The 15126-nt window shown below is 33.6% G+C and overlaps 1 protein-coding gene across 2 annotated transcripts in view; it reads left to right on the top strand.

Annotated features, from left to right (window-relative positions):
• The first annotated feature begins 5006 nt into the window (after positions 1-5006).
• LOC117343212 (probable N-acetylgalactosaminyltransferase 9) overlaps positions 5007-15126 on the top strand; it is a 41553-nt gene continuing 31433 nt past the window's right edge. For both annotated transcript variants that reach the window (XM_033905551.1, XM_033905550.1), the window contains exon 1: positions 5007-5358. In XM_033905551.1, coding sequence (XP_033761442.1) covers positions 5021-5358 — 338 coding nt within the window. In that variant the 5' untranslated portion in view covers positions 5007-5020. The remainder of the gene's footprint in view (positions 5359-15126) is intronic.

Raw genomic sequence — 15126 nt, 5'->3', positions numbered from 1 at the left:
TTATTTCTGAGTGAAATCAACTCTGGACGATAATGTTACTATGAAATCCGAACAGTAAAATTCAATGCGGAATAGCAATACTCTCTGGAGGATTTGTCCCAATGTGTTATCAGTGCAACAAATAACGACGTCGACATTTAGTCATGTTTCATCAATATCCGATAAAATAGCTAGCTGTGAGCAATTAATTGTATTGTATCCTGTTTGCATTTACACCCAGCAATACCGAAATGATTAGCGATTGGTGAACCTTTGAGAACCTGCTCCCTGATCAGGGACTTTTCATTCCTAGATGTCGCATAACAATGTCACTTTCCACCGATTAGTCATTACTGATGGTATTGCATATTGCAAAATGTCTTAATAATCTTTTTGTTAATATCGGTGTCCTAGAAGTTGGAGAGTGGCCGAATTTGTAGTTGCTTCAGTAATTAGCAGTTGTTTCAAGATTTTGAAGATCATTCCCGAGACGGGATGACCGACGCATGTTTGTAGTAGGCCCGTCAGAGTGTATAATAATGTACGGTTATTGACAACATCTGTGGTGCCACTGTTAGATAGAGAGACTCTGCCCACACCTGCTATTCCTTTCCATAGTGTCCGGGAGTTACCTTACTTGTCGTTCAAGATTCAAATGGCTGTTTTTGTTTGCTTAAACTGAATCGATGTTCAAATTAGCTCCCAGCGGATTTTTCTCAAATATCTTTAGTAAGTTGTTGATGAGCCACAGAACATCAAAAACATTTTGCCGTCCGTCAGAGCTATATGCGGCACGAATTAGCCACAGGTGCTTGCATAGAAAATATCACTTTTGATTTTTTTTTTTTATATGACAGCGGTATGTGTAATGTGTAAGAGGGAAGGTTGGCAACTACGCCACGAGCGAAACGGCACCCCATCTCACTTCAATCGACTAAAAAACACATTTATTCAAACTGACACGGCGCACACTATATGCGACCGTCATCAGAAAACATTCATCTTTAACCTACCGTGCCACTCAATACGAATTGTTACATCCAAAACACAATAATCCGTGAAAACATCGCCGAATTCCTCGCTCAGAACGCCATTTCTCAAACGGCTCCCTGAGCCTGTCCAGATTCTTCATTTACATACGGGGTTCAAAGGTCATGCGATTATATAAGCGACCGTCACCAGGTGAACTTTTTGGGGTCATCTCGGCATATTTTATTTTACAGGTGCATGCACAGGACGTCGTTTGCGATATCACGGACTAATAAGATAGCATGTTTTAATGCCATGCAGTGATGAGATCGTCCTTTCCTTTTCTTCAACTGCATCATTTCGGTAGTTGTTGAACTTCGTTTTCAATCAAAAAGATTGCATATAACGGTGCTCAATAACTTGTTCAAGACAGGGCCGGGACATTATACGTATACCATGAACAAGCAATATCAGTTGCAATTTTTCGAAGTTAAAATTTTGATGGGGTAATAGCTGATAGTTGTTTGATATTTTGATTTATTATTGTACTTGCCATCTATTTAGGGCTATGCCAATCTTCAATTTTTAAAAAATGGACCCCTACATGACTAGTTAAAAATGTATATACCACACACAATACCGATAAGAATAAGAGGTTGTTCTGGGTATTCTGGCGTTAGCCCTAAAATACTATAAAAGTCTGGCGTTGACACAAAATAACCACTACTTCCCCCTCAAGTATTCCCTTTTCTTTCTCATTTTAATTCAGTTTCATAATTCTGTAAGTACTTCAGCCAGCTTGATTATTATTAGAGTAGCGTTTGCTGCTTACACACTCAATTAATCAGGTAATTCATCAATAAGTTAAATTTTATATATGCGAGCGATGTAAAGTGGAATAAATGGATAATGAGTATTACAAAGAATACATTTTACAATGCGTTAAACTCTTTGACATTGTCACTGGCGGATTTAAAGCCCCCTCCCCCCTAAAGTTGTCAAAGTAAGGGTATCTTAAAAAACGAATTCCCGTATCAATCAGCGAAATAAAAATATAAAATCATTAAAAAACATCTCTCATATACTTGTTTTTATAAAACACACCAGGTATGAATCTATCGTGAAATACACTAGAATGCAGGATTTTGCATTTACCTGCTATTTTTTTTTCAGGGGGAGTACCCGCAGACACCGCCCCCCCCCCCCCCCCCCCCCCCGCCTCCTCCCTTTAATTTCGCACGCCCCCTATTTTAAAATCCTGTGTCCGCCCCTGATTGTAGACATTAAGGGGCAAACTGATATCGAGTGTATTAAAACCGAAATCAAGTAAGAAAGTAATACTGTTTCGAAAATTTGAATAAAAAGGGGTTTAAAACAAAATGACCGAAGGAACTCAATATTTCGATAATCATACAGTGATAGATGTACTCATAAAATTTTGATTGAACTCGAAGAACTTCTAGCAAACATTAAATCTAACATTGTGGGAAATGTAAATAAATTGATGATGCATCATAGATCACAACGTACAAATCGTTTGGCAGGTCTGAAGTATGATTTTCGTATTTGACGACGACACGATATTTGTAAAATGTGCAGAAATAAATGAACTGGTCTGAAGTAAGTAATGTTGGTACACATGTATACGTTCCAGTAACCTGATGACCGTCTTATTCGTGATTCACTTTTCTTTTTGTTCGTCCAGATTTCAGTAAACTGACAAAAGTTAATCAATAAATAAGCATTTTGTTCTACCTTTGTGACAATTATTTCATTATTTAGAAAACGATACGATAGTGACGTTCTGTGTGAATCAATTTATGCCCCCTCCCCCCTTTCCACTTATCGAAAATCTTATTCTCGAAAGATTGCAAAATTTGCTATAATCATTTAATCATTTCATTTTTCCGAAATTTTGTTCCGAAATTTTGGCCCCCAGACCCCTCGCCAAAAAAAATTCGGCTCCCGCCTATGGTGCACGCATTACCACATTACCACTAAATTACTGGACTCCCCCCCCCCCCCCCCCCCCCCTTTCCAATTCCTGGTTCCGCGCCTGCTGTATACTGTCATATACGGTGCATGGTAATCTAACGTTGATTATAAATCATCGTTCATCGACGAAACTCTTCAATTAGTCGTAAATTAGACGAAACTCTTCAGCGAGCCGAAACATTTTCCGGACAAAATGCATGCGGAGATGACCCCCAAAATTACACCTGACGACTGACGATCATATAATCGCATGACCTTTGAACCCCGTATGTAAATGAAGAATCTGGACAGGCTCAGGGAGCCGTTTGAGAAATGGCGTTCTGAGCGAGGAATTCGGCGATGTTTTCACGGATTATTGTGTTTTGGATGTAACAATTCGTATTGAGTGGCACGGTAGGTTAAAGATGAATGTTTTCTGATGACGGTCGCATATAGTGTGCGCCGTGTCAGTTTGAATAAATGTGTTTTTTAGTCGATTGAAGTGAGATGGGGTGCCGTTTCGCTCGTGGCGTAGTTGCCAACCTTCCCTCTTACACATTACACATACCGCTGTCATATAAAAAAAAAAAAAAAAAAAAGTGATACTTTCTATGCAAGCACCTGTGGAATTAGCAACCCACGGCCACCTGTAGAAACGCTTCCATTAGTCTGCTAACAAATTTTGTGAGTGATTTTTTCCTATGAATTTGAGTCAGTTCTATGTTTTTCTTTTCTCCAGTATTGGGTATGCAATTCCGCTTTTGAGAAAGTCTGGAATCTGTAGGTTTTGAAAACAACAACAACAACAACAACAACCATTGGTGTCAGTCCATCGTATACTTACATGTCTCACTGTGATGCTATTGTCATCTAGTATTTTTTTTTTACTTTGAAAGACATTGTAATTAAACTCCTCAACTTCATCCAGCTTAAAAGTTAGTAAATGTTGGCCAGAGTTGTGATTTCTCTTGTAATGATGTGCAGATTTTGGTTTCAAAGTTTGGTGAGTTAGTTTTTTTTTTATAAATAGCTTGGTAACTCTTCAAAGTGATATGCCTGCTAAAATCTGAGCATATCCCCGTATCCGGCCGCAGACTAGAAGTATACATGCAATTTTATCTTAACATAACCTTGATGAAAAAAAAAAGTCAAATTTTCTACCTGGCTTGTAATTTTATGATTGAACTATCACGATTCCTTGCGCGGGAATGCGAAATCACGACGGTCGCGTTTTCGCGTATCTGCCACGCTCCCTCGTCGTCTTATTTTTCGCGTTTCCTCGTTTTGGCCGCATTTTGCACCAAATGTCGGGACAGAAAAACGCACGGAAATTTAAAAAAAGACAGATTTGGTCCATCCAGTGTTAGTATGATGGAATGGGAGTGTGGCGAACATGTATTTATTATAAAGTAATCATTACACCTCATATAGTCATTTTTTTAGTGAATGGGACCTTATTCAAATTAAGGTGATTTAAGTTAAATATACTACTTTTCGTATGTTTTATGAATAAGGTCAAATTCCGTTTACATTATGCAAATAAATAAATGTGTTATTTTGTTATTAAAAAGACAATAATACTTTATAATCCTTAAAGTAAGACGAAGTAGCTAGGTTTAAATGCTAAAACGGCTGGAGTAGCGACATGAATGAAATGACGCTGCAAAATGGCCAAATTAATTTGATACCACTTAAGAAAGTGCTAGCCTTATTAAATAACCTAAATGTGTCGAAAGTAGGGCAGTATGATGACTTTAAAATGTTAAACCTGTCAACTATGTACCCTTAATATAACCAGAGTCTCTGATATAACCTCTCTGGTCGGTGTGACGTAATCTCTATCACAAGTCATATAACTTGTTTAATCTTAATGTAACCATAGTGCCTTTTTTTTCTAAAAACTACAAACTATCATCAAAGCACATCACTGTACGATATATAATTATAATATGGAAATAATTTCTAATAACGGATTCCCGAAGAAATCATACCGTCTTTCGGATCGAAAATTACTGATTTTTACGTTCGGATTTCATCGGGTGTTTACACATCTACAATACATAAAGCCAAAACCGTCCAGGTGAGCTACACTGACAACATGAATTTGCCACGTTTCCTCAGAAGAAAACGGTTAAGTTGGAAAGTTTTAGCAATAATCGCGTTATTAACGATAGCAATATACGGGTATATATACTACTATCGTTCAGCAGATCTACCAAATCCGAAAGTTTACCTTAAAGAGCGACGAAAACGCTTCATAGACTACAAGGCATCCGAGTCAAACAGGAAGGGTCTTGGAGAAAAAGGCGAACCTGTGATTTTAGAAGGAGAAGAAAAGGCATTAGCAGCATCTTTATTTAAGAAGGAAGCATTTAACATCATTGCCAGTGATAAAATATCATTAGAGAGATCAATCAAAGATGTACGAGATTCAAAGTAAGTATATCATAGAGAAGGCAAAATGTTTATAAACCTGCTGAAAACCACGCATTCGTCTTCTGACTACAGATCTACTGAACTGTCAAAAGCTATAATTTGTTGGATTGCATGCTTATTAATTATGCTGATCGTAGAAATACGAGATTTTATATGTGAAAGAATACTCCATATATATAAACATCAGGAATAATAAACGCATGCTGAAAATCCAAACTCTTGAAAGACGAAACTTCATTAAAACTGACTATAGACTACAGTAGTCTAGATGTTAAAAAATGTGATATTCAGATTTTGTTTTGTAAAATAAACTAGTTAGGTTGATTATAATTATTGCACTGACTCTTTTGCTTCCCCTTATACATGTGTAGCGGGACTGGACTGGGTCGACCATCGGTGACCAGGTGGCTCAATTGGTAGAGCTAAAGCTTCCGGCTAGTGTTCGGAGGTCCCTGGTTCGAACCCTGGTCTGGCCGCTACATTTTCTCCTCTCCTGTTACAAAATTGACACCCAGCTAAAATATCCACAGTGGTGGTATAAGGGTCTAGCGTGTCTTCGAGGGCGAAGACTTGGAAAAAAGGAGGGAGGTGTGTAGCGGTACTGGACTGGGTCGATCATACAGTAATTTAACCAGGTAGCTCAATTGGTAGAGCATCCGGCTAGTGTTCGGAGGTTTCAGGTCTGAACCCCAGTCTGGCCACTACATTTTCTCCTCTCGTGTTTTCCCCAACCTGATATAATGTAATTTTTTTCAGATTTTGATTTGGTTCAATTTGAAAACTGTTATTTATAGCATCGCCACTTGGCACAGGGTTGCCAGTCCTTCCACAAAATCGAAAAAATCTGATTGTGCTAATGGGCTGTAAGGCCAAAAGTCAATAAAATGTATTGAATTTATTGCTTAACATGCCGAACTCTGTTTGACAGAGAAAAAATCACGCCAAACTCTGTTTGACAGAGAAAAAGCAAGTCAAATTTTGCATGCTTGCATCCATTAACTTATTCAATGATAATCAACATCAAATGCAAAACCCTTGAAAGTTGTGAACATATGAAAACTGTTCCTGCTAGTTAATGTATAGGTATGTGTTTGTCTTGATTTACCAAACATTTTGTCGATATTGGCTCTGATAGTTCAAACTCTGAAGCATAATTTCATATAATTTCATCAATGTTTGTTTAGTTTTGTTCAAACTGACGGAAGGTTTACCGCACATGCGAAATTGATGCATTAAAACACGAAAAATAACTGAATAGTTGAGTGTCACGTATACCCAGCTGTTAATTATAAGACACGGAAATATAAAGCTGTAGCTATAGAGAGACTTTCTCTTTAGCTCATGACAATTTGGTTTTAATTTCAGTGTTAAAATGAATTCATTAATTTAGCACAGGGTCTCGGGTTCAATCCCAAGTTGATGAAAAATAATGTCCAGTCACCATGGCCACTGCAGGGCTTTTTTGGGGTTGATTTGGGGCCGAAATTCTGCCCCATTCCCAATTGCAAATTTGGATATTTTTCCCAATCTGACCAGTTGAAATTCCCAATCGAATGATCTATAAAAAACTATGTCTTTGAAAATCCAGATGGTGCCGTCCTGTCTACGTTTTATTGATTATTCTGGCCTGATGAAGGGAGATAATGCTCTAGAGTCTTAATGAATATAACATAGATCCATATTTGTGTCTACTTGTTATTTTTACCATTATGCCCATTTTTCCCAATTTACCTGTTGCCACACATTTTTTCCCAATCCCAAAACCATAGGCCCCATTCCCAAAGTAGTGAAAAAAAAACCTGCACTGTATCATATATAGTAGTCATTGGGATACTGAAGTGTAGTTAGCGAGGACAGTGTAAATTTAAACATTAATTACCATTATTTATAGGCTAACATTTTTGTCACACTGAGCCTTGGAAGTCTTTGATACTTTTTGTGACTTACTTGACATCCAGCAGTAGATCCTTGAGGGTATGATTTTTGCTCCTGAAAATTGGATCTGACTCTTATATTAAAGAGACATGCACATGGCCATGGCTATTTCGCTATGGTCTTGATGTTCAGATTTCTGAGAAATAATGATTTGACTTCTGAAATTGCTAAAAATTTAAATGGTGAACTGGATGCCCTGTAGTATAATAATTTGTGTTGTCATACATTTACCTTACACCTGTGCACACCAACATATACAGTAGTGCTAGACATTTCCCTGTAACACATACAGAATAAACACGATGTTTTGGAAATATTTATCAAAAGAAATTTATACTATGTTGCGAATTACAATTTCGAGATAACCTTCTTTTATTTACGACCTTATGTCTTTGATGCTCAAAATGACAACTTTATAAAAATACATTTTCACTGACATTATGAAATCTGGGTGTCGGAAAGGTGTAAAATTATTCTTCGGAAAAGAAAAAAACTGTAGTTGAGCTTGATAAGAAATTATACGGGGGCAGGCTCCTATGGAGAATTAACATGACTGGAAACAGGCCCTTTAAACATTAATTACCATTATTTAAAGGCTAACATTTTTGTCACACTGAATGCCAGCCTTTGAAGTCTTTGATACTATTGACATTTTCCTGTAACACATACAGAATGAAATATTTGATCCGAGAGTCTGACCCTGAGATAACTTAAATTAATATTACCCCAGATCACTTCAGATATAAACGATGAGGAGGTCAGACGCTAAATATATAGTTGCATATTCAATATAGCTATAGGTCCATGAGAGTGTCAACTAGCCCCTTTGACCATGCATTCCTGTCATAATCAACTGTCGCTTATTTGGAGGAGTCCATTCACTCTAGATCTAAATTGTTTCATTAGAATTCTGAAAAGTTCTTTAACCTTGCATTCATACCAAAGTTAAATAAGTTCATTATCAAAAGCCCACATACATAATACGATACCATTATTTTGTTAAATAAACCCATTGTTGTACAGGTTTTGGGATCAATGCTATCTGGCAATTTTCACCAAAAATCTTCTGCCTAGTTTCAAACCTTGACAGGTGTAAACACCTCAGGTGTATAATTACATTATGCACTCTCACTGCCAGTGGCTTGTCTATATATATAGCTATTGTATTGTATAAACTATGTTTACAAATAAAAGCAATGGCTATAGGCAGTATAAATGCAATTTTATCATGTATATATTGTAAATTGTCCAAATTTCTTATCTAAATGCAGTTTTCCGTACATCTGTATAAACATTATGACACATGCCACTTTTACTTTGGTGTTTTAATGGTGTTTTAATAATGTCACGTCATACAAAGGTAATAGGTATAGTTCAAGTTCAATTGTTTTATTTACATGTCAAGCATTACTTGTCGAGCAATGATTACAAGTAATTACATGAAATCACAATTGTGAATTGTTAATTAAAAGATGCCCAGCCAAATATGGCTTAATAGATAAGATGCTGAGCTCATAAAACACATATAACTAAAACCTACCAATCTTCATGAAAAACACAGGTACATGTATATATATAACCATTAATATGGAGGAGTGGCAAGTGCAAAATCAGTTTGGACCACTTTGTTTCACCTGTATGTGTGGGCCGATACTTTGAACCTCGAACTTGCCTTAAGGACTGCAATGATGCTGAATTCTTCTCCTGTCCTGTCAATAGATAGAGCATGGAAGGGCTAATTATGAGACACAAGGTTTTATTACATTTTCACCAGTGCAATATCGAAAAGTATTCATTCTATAACAGTGAAGTTTTTCACTAGTGAAAAATATGACTTTTTCTGGTTTGGCCAATCAAAACTCTGCTTACAAACAACAATGGGAGAACTTTAAAGCTGCCTTGGTAGATTTTGCTATAAATTTATATATACATGTATATGATATAATTATATATTAATTAAAGGAACATATATATTAGTTTATTTCCTGTTCAAATGATTGGTTAAGATGTAACATTTATTGTCACTGAATCAAGTTTGTTGCTATGATTTGGTAAACTTTGAAATAGCAGTAGCTATAAAATGTCAAAATTGGCTATCATGTGCAATTTATTTATTTCATTGTTATGTATATCAACCATATATCGGTTGATATACATATGTTGTTAAAGATGAATGGATTTCATTTAAAAAAAATACAACAAATAATTGTTGAAAAACTGATTTTCATGTGGCAGCATGTGTTTTATAAATGTACTAAATTATTGGGCAATGGTACAAGTTTTATATTTAAAAAATATGTTCATAGATTTGTATATTAAATGTTGCTAAAAAATAACATCAAACTCCTACATGTACAGTATTTTTTGTTATTGTTGATTTGTGGTTCTCCAGCTGTCTCTAAACATAAGGTACACATCTATAGGTGTTATGTTCATTTCCACTGGTAACATCATTTATATAATGATGTAACTTGGCCAGATGTGGGGCTGGTGATTGGTGACTAGCGAGCCACGATGGGCCCATCGTGATGGAAAAAATTGAATATTGAAATTTTGAAAAGTTAAAATGAAATCACTAATTCCGTGCAAAAATATAAAATTTAATAAAAGTCACTAATGGTATTTAAAACCTATTTTTTTGTTAAGTCTATATATATACACGAAAGTATGTATCTTAAACATTATAATCAGAACAACAATTGTTCTGGTTTGTTTAGATATGAGAAAATATTAAACTCACACACTTGAAACTGCAATTTTTACAAGGTTTCTTAACATCCACTGTTAAAGCCTTTCAATGGAAATAAGATATCATTCAATGTGTACCTGTTTTGCATTAAATTCATAATAATCTAATTTGCATGTTTCAACACTTTAAAAAAGCTCTAACTTAAATAGGTATTCCTGCAAAATTTACTTTATTTCTCTGTAGCATTGATCTATTACTATATTTATTCATTTTGTCCAAATTCAAATGTCATAGATATTGTTTAAATATTAGAATTATATATAGCCTTTCTTCATTTCAAAACATTTAATTGGTTATTCACCAATTCTGAAAGACCAATAATCAATCAAGTTGAAGGATCTGGAACCAACATGAAATTTTGGCTCCCAGTAGGGTGTAGGTTTTATAATTGTAGGGCAGTGGGATAACATTTTAAATTTGCTGACTGAACTGAAATAGACACGGTAGGGCTAAAAACACCTAATACCTGATCATGGTCAAACCATTTAGCTAAATAAATAAAGCATGTGTAAACATCGTGTATTAAATCATTTGAAACCGTCATTGATTTAAAAATGTAGTCTCTTTGATAAATTGTAAAACATTGTTGACATTTCACAATCAATTATGTGATGGGTATGTGTTAGGTAGAGTTACATTGATTGTGAATCCCCTAATGATGATGTACATATTACAAATTAGCCGGACATAAATCTGCACTGGTTGTTAAAAATTTAGGAAAAACTATATCGATGATGTGTTCTTTCATTGAGTGATTATATGCAATACTTGCAGCTTCGTTAACGTTAAAGTTTTGTTGAATATCATTACAATTACTCGCATTTCAAGTTTTGTTGAATATCATTACAATTACTCGCATTTCAAGTTTTGTGGAATATCATTACAATTACTCGCATTTAAAGTTTTGTTGAATATCATTACAATTACTCGCATTTCAAGTTTTGTGGAATATCATTACAATTACTCGCATTTCAAGTTTTGTGGAATATCATAACAATTACTCGCATTTCAAGTTTTGTGGAATATCATTACAATTACTCACATTTCAAGTTTTGTGGAATATCATTACAATTACTCGCATTTAAAGTTTTGTGGAATATCATTACAATTACTCGCATTTCAAGTTTTGTTGAATATCATTACAATTACTCGCATTTCAAGTTTTGTGGAATATCATTACAATTACTCGCATTTCAAGTTTTGTGGAATAGCGATCATTACAATTACTCGCATTTCAAGTTTTGTGGAATATCATTACAATTACTCACATTTCAAGTTTTGTTGAATATCATTACAATTACTCGCATTTCAAGTTTTGTGGAATATCATTACAATTACTCGCATTTCAAGTTTTGTGGAATAGCGATCATTACAATTACTCGCATTTCAAGTTTTGTGGAATATCATTACAATTACTCGCATTTCAAGTTTTGTTGAATATCATTACAATTACTCACATTTCAAGTTTTGTGGAATATCATTACAATTACTCGCATTTCAAGTTTTGTGGAATATCATTACAATTACTCGCATTTCAAGTTTTGTTGAATATCATTACAATTACTCGCATTTAAAGTTTTGTGGAATATCATTACAATTACTCACATTTAAAGTTTTGTTGAATATCATTACAATTACTCGCATTTAAAGTTTTGTGGAATATCATTACAATTACTCACATTTAAAGTTTTGTGGAATATCATTACAATTACTCGCATTTCAAGTTTTGTGGAATATCATTACAATTACTCACATTTCAAGTTTTGTTGAATATCATTACAATGTACTCGCATTTCAAGTTTTGTGAAATATCATTACAATTACTCGCATTTCAAGTTTTGTGGAATATCATTACAATTACTCGCATTTCAAGTTTTGTTGAATATCATTACAATTACTCGCATTTAAAGTTTTGTTGAATATCATTACAATTACTCACATTTAAAGTTTTGTGGAATATCATTACAATGTACTCACATTTAAAGTTTTGTTGAATATCATTACAATTACTCGCATTTAAAGTTTTGTTGAATATCATTACAATTACTCACATTTAAAGTTTTGTGGAATATCATTACAATTACTCGCATTTCAAGTTTTGTGGAATATCATTACAATTACTCGCATTTCAAGTTTTGTTGAATATCATTACAATTACTCGCATTTAAAGTTTTGTGGAATATCATTACAATTACTCACATTTAAAGTTTTGTGGAATATCATTACAATTACTCGCATTTCAAGTTTTGTGGAATATCATTACAATTACTCGCATTTCAAGTTTTGTGGAATATCATTACAATTACTCGCATTTCAAGTTTTGTGGAATATCATTACAATTACTTGCATTTCAAGTTTTGTGGAATATCATTACAATTACTTGCATTTCAAGTTTTGTGGAATATCATTACAATTACTCACATTTCAAGTTTTGTGGAATATCATTACAAGTACTCGCATTTCAAGTTTTGTGGAATATCATTACAATTACTTGCATTTCAAGGTTTGTGGAATATCATTACAATTACTCACATTTCAAGTTTTGTGGAATATCATTACAAGTACTCGCATTTCAAGTTTTGTTGAATATCATTACAATTACTCGCATTTCAAGTTTTGTTGAATATCATTACAAGTACTCGCATTTCAAGTTTTGTGGAATATCATTACAATTACTCGCATTTCAAGTTTTGTGGAATATCATTACAAGTACTCGCATTTCAAGTTTTGTTGAATATCATTACAATTACTCGCATTTCAAGTTTTGTGGGTTATCATTACAAGTACTCGCATTTCAAGTTTTGTTGAATATCATTACAATTACTCGCATTTCAAGTTTTGTGGAATATCATTACAATTACTCGCATTTCAAGTTTTGTGGAATATCATTACAATTACTCGCATTTCAAGTTTTGTGGAATATCATTACAATTACTCACATTTCAAGTTTTGTGGAATATCATTACAATTACTTGCATTTCAAGTTTTGTGGAATATCATTACAAGTACTCACATTTCAAGTTTTGTGGAATATTACAATTACTCGCATTTCAAGTTTTGTGGAATATCATTACAATTTCTCACATTTCAAGTTTTGTTGAATATCATTACAATTACTCGCATTTCAAGTTTTGTGGAATATCATTACAATTACTCACATTTCAAGTTTTGTGGAATATCATTACAATTACTCGCATTTCAAGTTTTGTGGAATATCATTACAATTACTCGCATTTCAAGTTTTGTTGAATATCATTACAATTACTCGCATTTCAAGTTTTGTGGAATATCATTACAATTACTCACATTTCAAGTTTTGTGGAATATTACAATTACTCGCATTTCAAGTTTTGTGGAATATCATTACAATTACTCACATTTCAAGTTTTGTTGAATATCATTACAATTACTCGCATTTCAAGTTTTGTGGAATATCATTACAATTACTCGCATTTCAAGTTTTGTGGAATATCATTACAATTACTCACATTTCAAGTTTTGTTGAATATCATTACAATTACTCGCATTTCAAGTTTTGTGGAATATTACAATTACTCGCATTTCAAGTTTTGTTGAATATCATTACAAGTACTCACATTTCAAGTTTTGTGGAATATCATTACAATTACTCGCATTTCAAGTTTTGTTGAATATCATTACAATTACTCGCATTTCAAGTTTTGTTGAATATCATTACAATTACTCACATTTCAAGTTTTGTGGAATGTCATTACAATTACTTGCATTTCAAGTTTTGTGGAATATCATTACAAGTACTCACATTTCAAGTTTTGTGGAATATCATTACAATTACTCACATTTCAAGTTTTGTGGAATGTCATTACAATTACTTGCATTTCAAGTTTTGTGGAATATCATTACAATTACTCGCATTTCAAGTTTTGTTGAATATCATTACAATTACTCACATTTCAAGTTTTGTTGAATATCATTACAATTACTCGCATTTCAAGTTTTGTGGAATATCATTACAATTACTCGCATTTCAAGTTTTGTGGAATATCATTACAATTACTCGCATTTCAAGTTTTGTGGAATATCATTACAATTACTCACATTTCAAGTTTTGTGGAATATCATTACAATTACTTGCATTTCAAGTTTTGTGGAATATCATTACAAGTACTCACATTTCAAGTTTTGTGGAATATTACAATTACTCGCATTTCAAGTTTTGTGGAATATCATTACAATTTCTCACATTTCAAGTTTTGTTGAATATCATTACAATTACTCGCATTTCAAGTTTTGTGGAATATCATTACAATTACTCACATTTCAAGTTTTGTGGAATATCATTACAATTACTCGCATTTCAAGTTTTGTTGAATATCATTACAATTACTCGCATTTCAAGTTTTGTTGAATATCATTACAATTACTCGCATTTCAAGTTTTGTGGAATATCATTACAATTACTCACATTTCAAGTTTTGTGGAATATTACAATTACTCGCATTTCAAGTTTTGTTGAATATCATTACAATTACTCACATTTCAAGTTTTGTTGAATATCATTACAATTACTCGCATTTCAAGTTTTGTGGAATATCATTACAATTACTCGCATTTCAAGTTTTGTGGAATATCATTACAATTACTCACATTTCAAGTTTTGTTGAATATCATTACAAGTACTCACATTTCAAGTTTTGTGGAATATCATTACAATTACTCGCATTTCAAGTTTTGTGGAATATTACAATTACTCGCATTTCAAGTTTTGTGGAATATCATTACAAGTACAGTGGAACCTCTATAAACCGAACATGCATGGGACATGACTATTTGTTCGGTTTATAGAGGGTTCGGTTTGGAGAAGTTGATCGAAAAATGACCGGTCAAATTCCGGATATAATTGGTTGGACAATGTTTTATTAGAATGCACCCGATTACAAAACTTAGACAATTTGGATTGTCTGAATAATATGCATATTATGAAAGTTAATCAATGTTTATACTGCAGAATATATAAGAAAGGCAAATGACTATAACAATAGTTTTAAACAGTATTTTCACATGTACAACTACACTTTACGGTCGGCCTACATTTTGTTACATCC

Source organism: Pecten maximus, chromosome 15 (assembly GCF_902652985.1).
Source record: "Pecten maximus chromosome 15, xPecMax1.1, whole genome shotgun sequence".
Taxonomy (NCBI): domain Eukaryota; kingdom Metazoa; phylum Mollusca; class Bivalvia; order Pectinida; family Pectinidae; genus Pecten; species Pecten maximus.
This window is presented reverse-complemented; position numbering and strand designations above follow the sequence as displayed.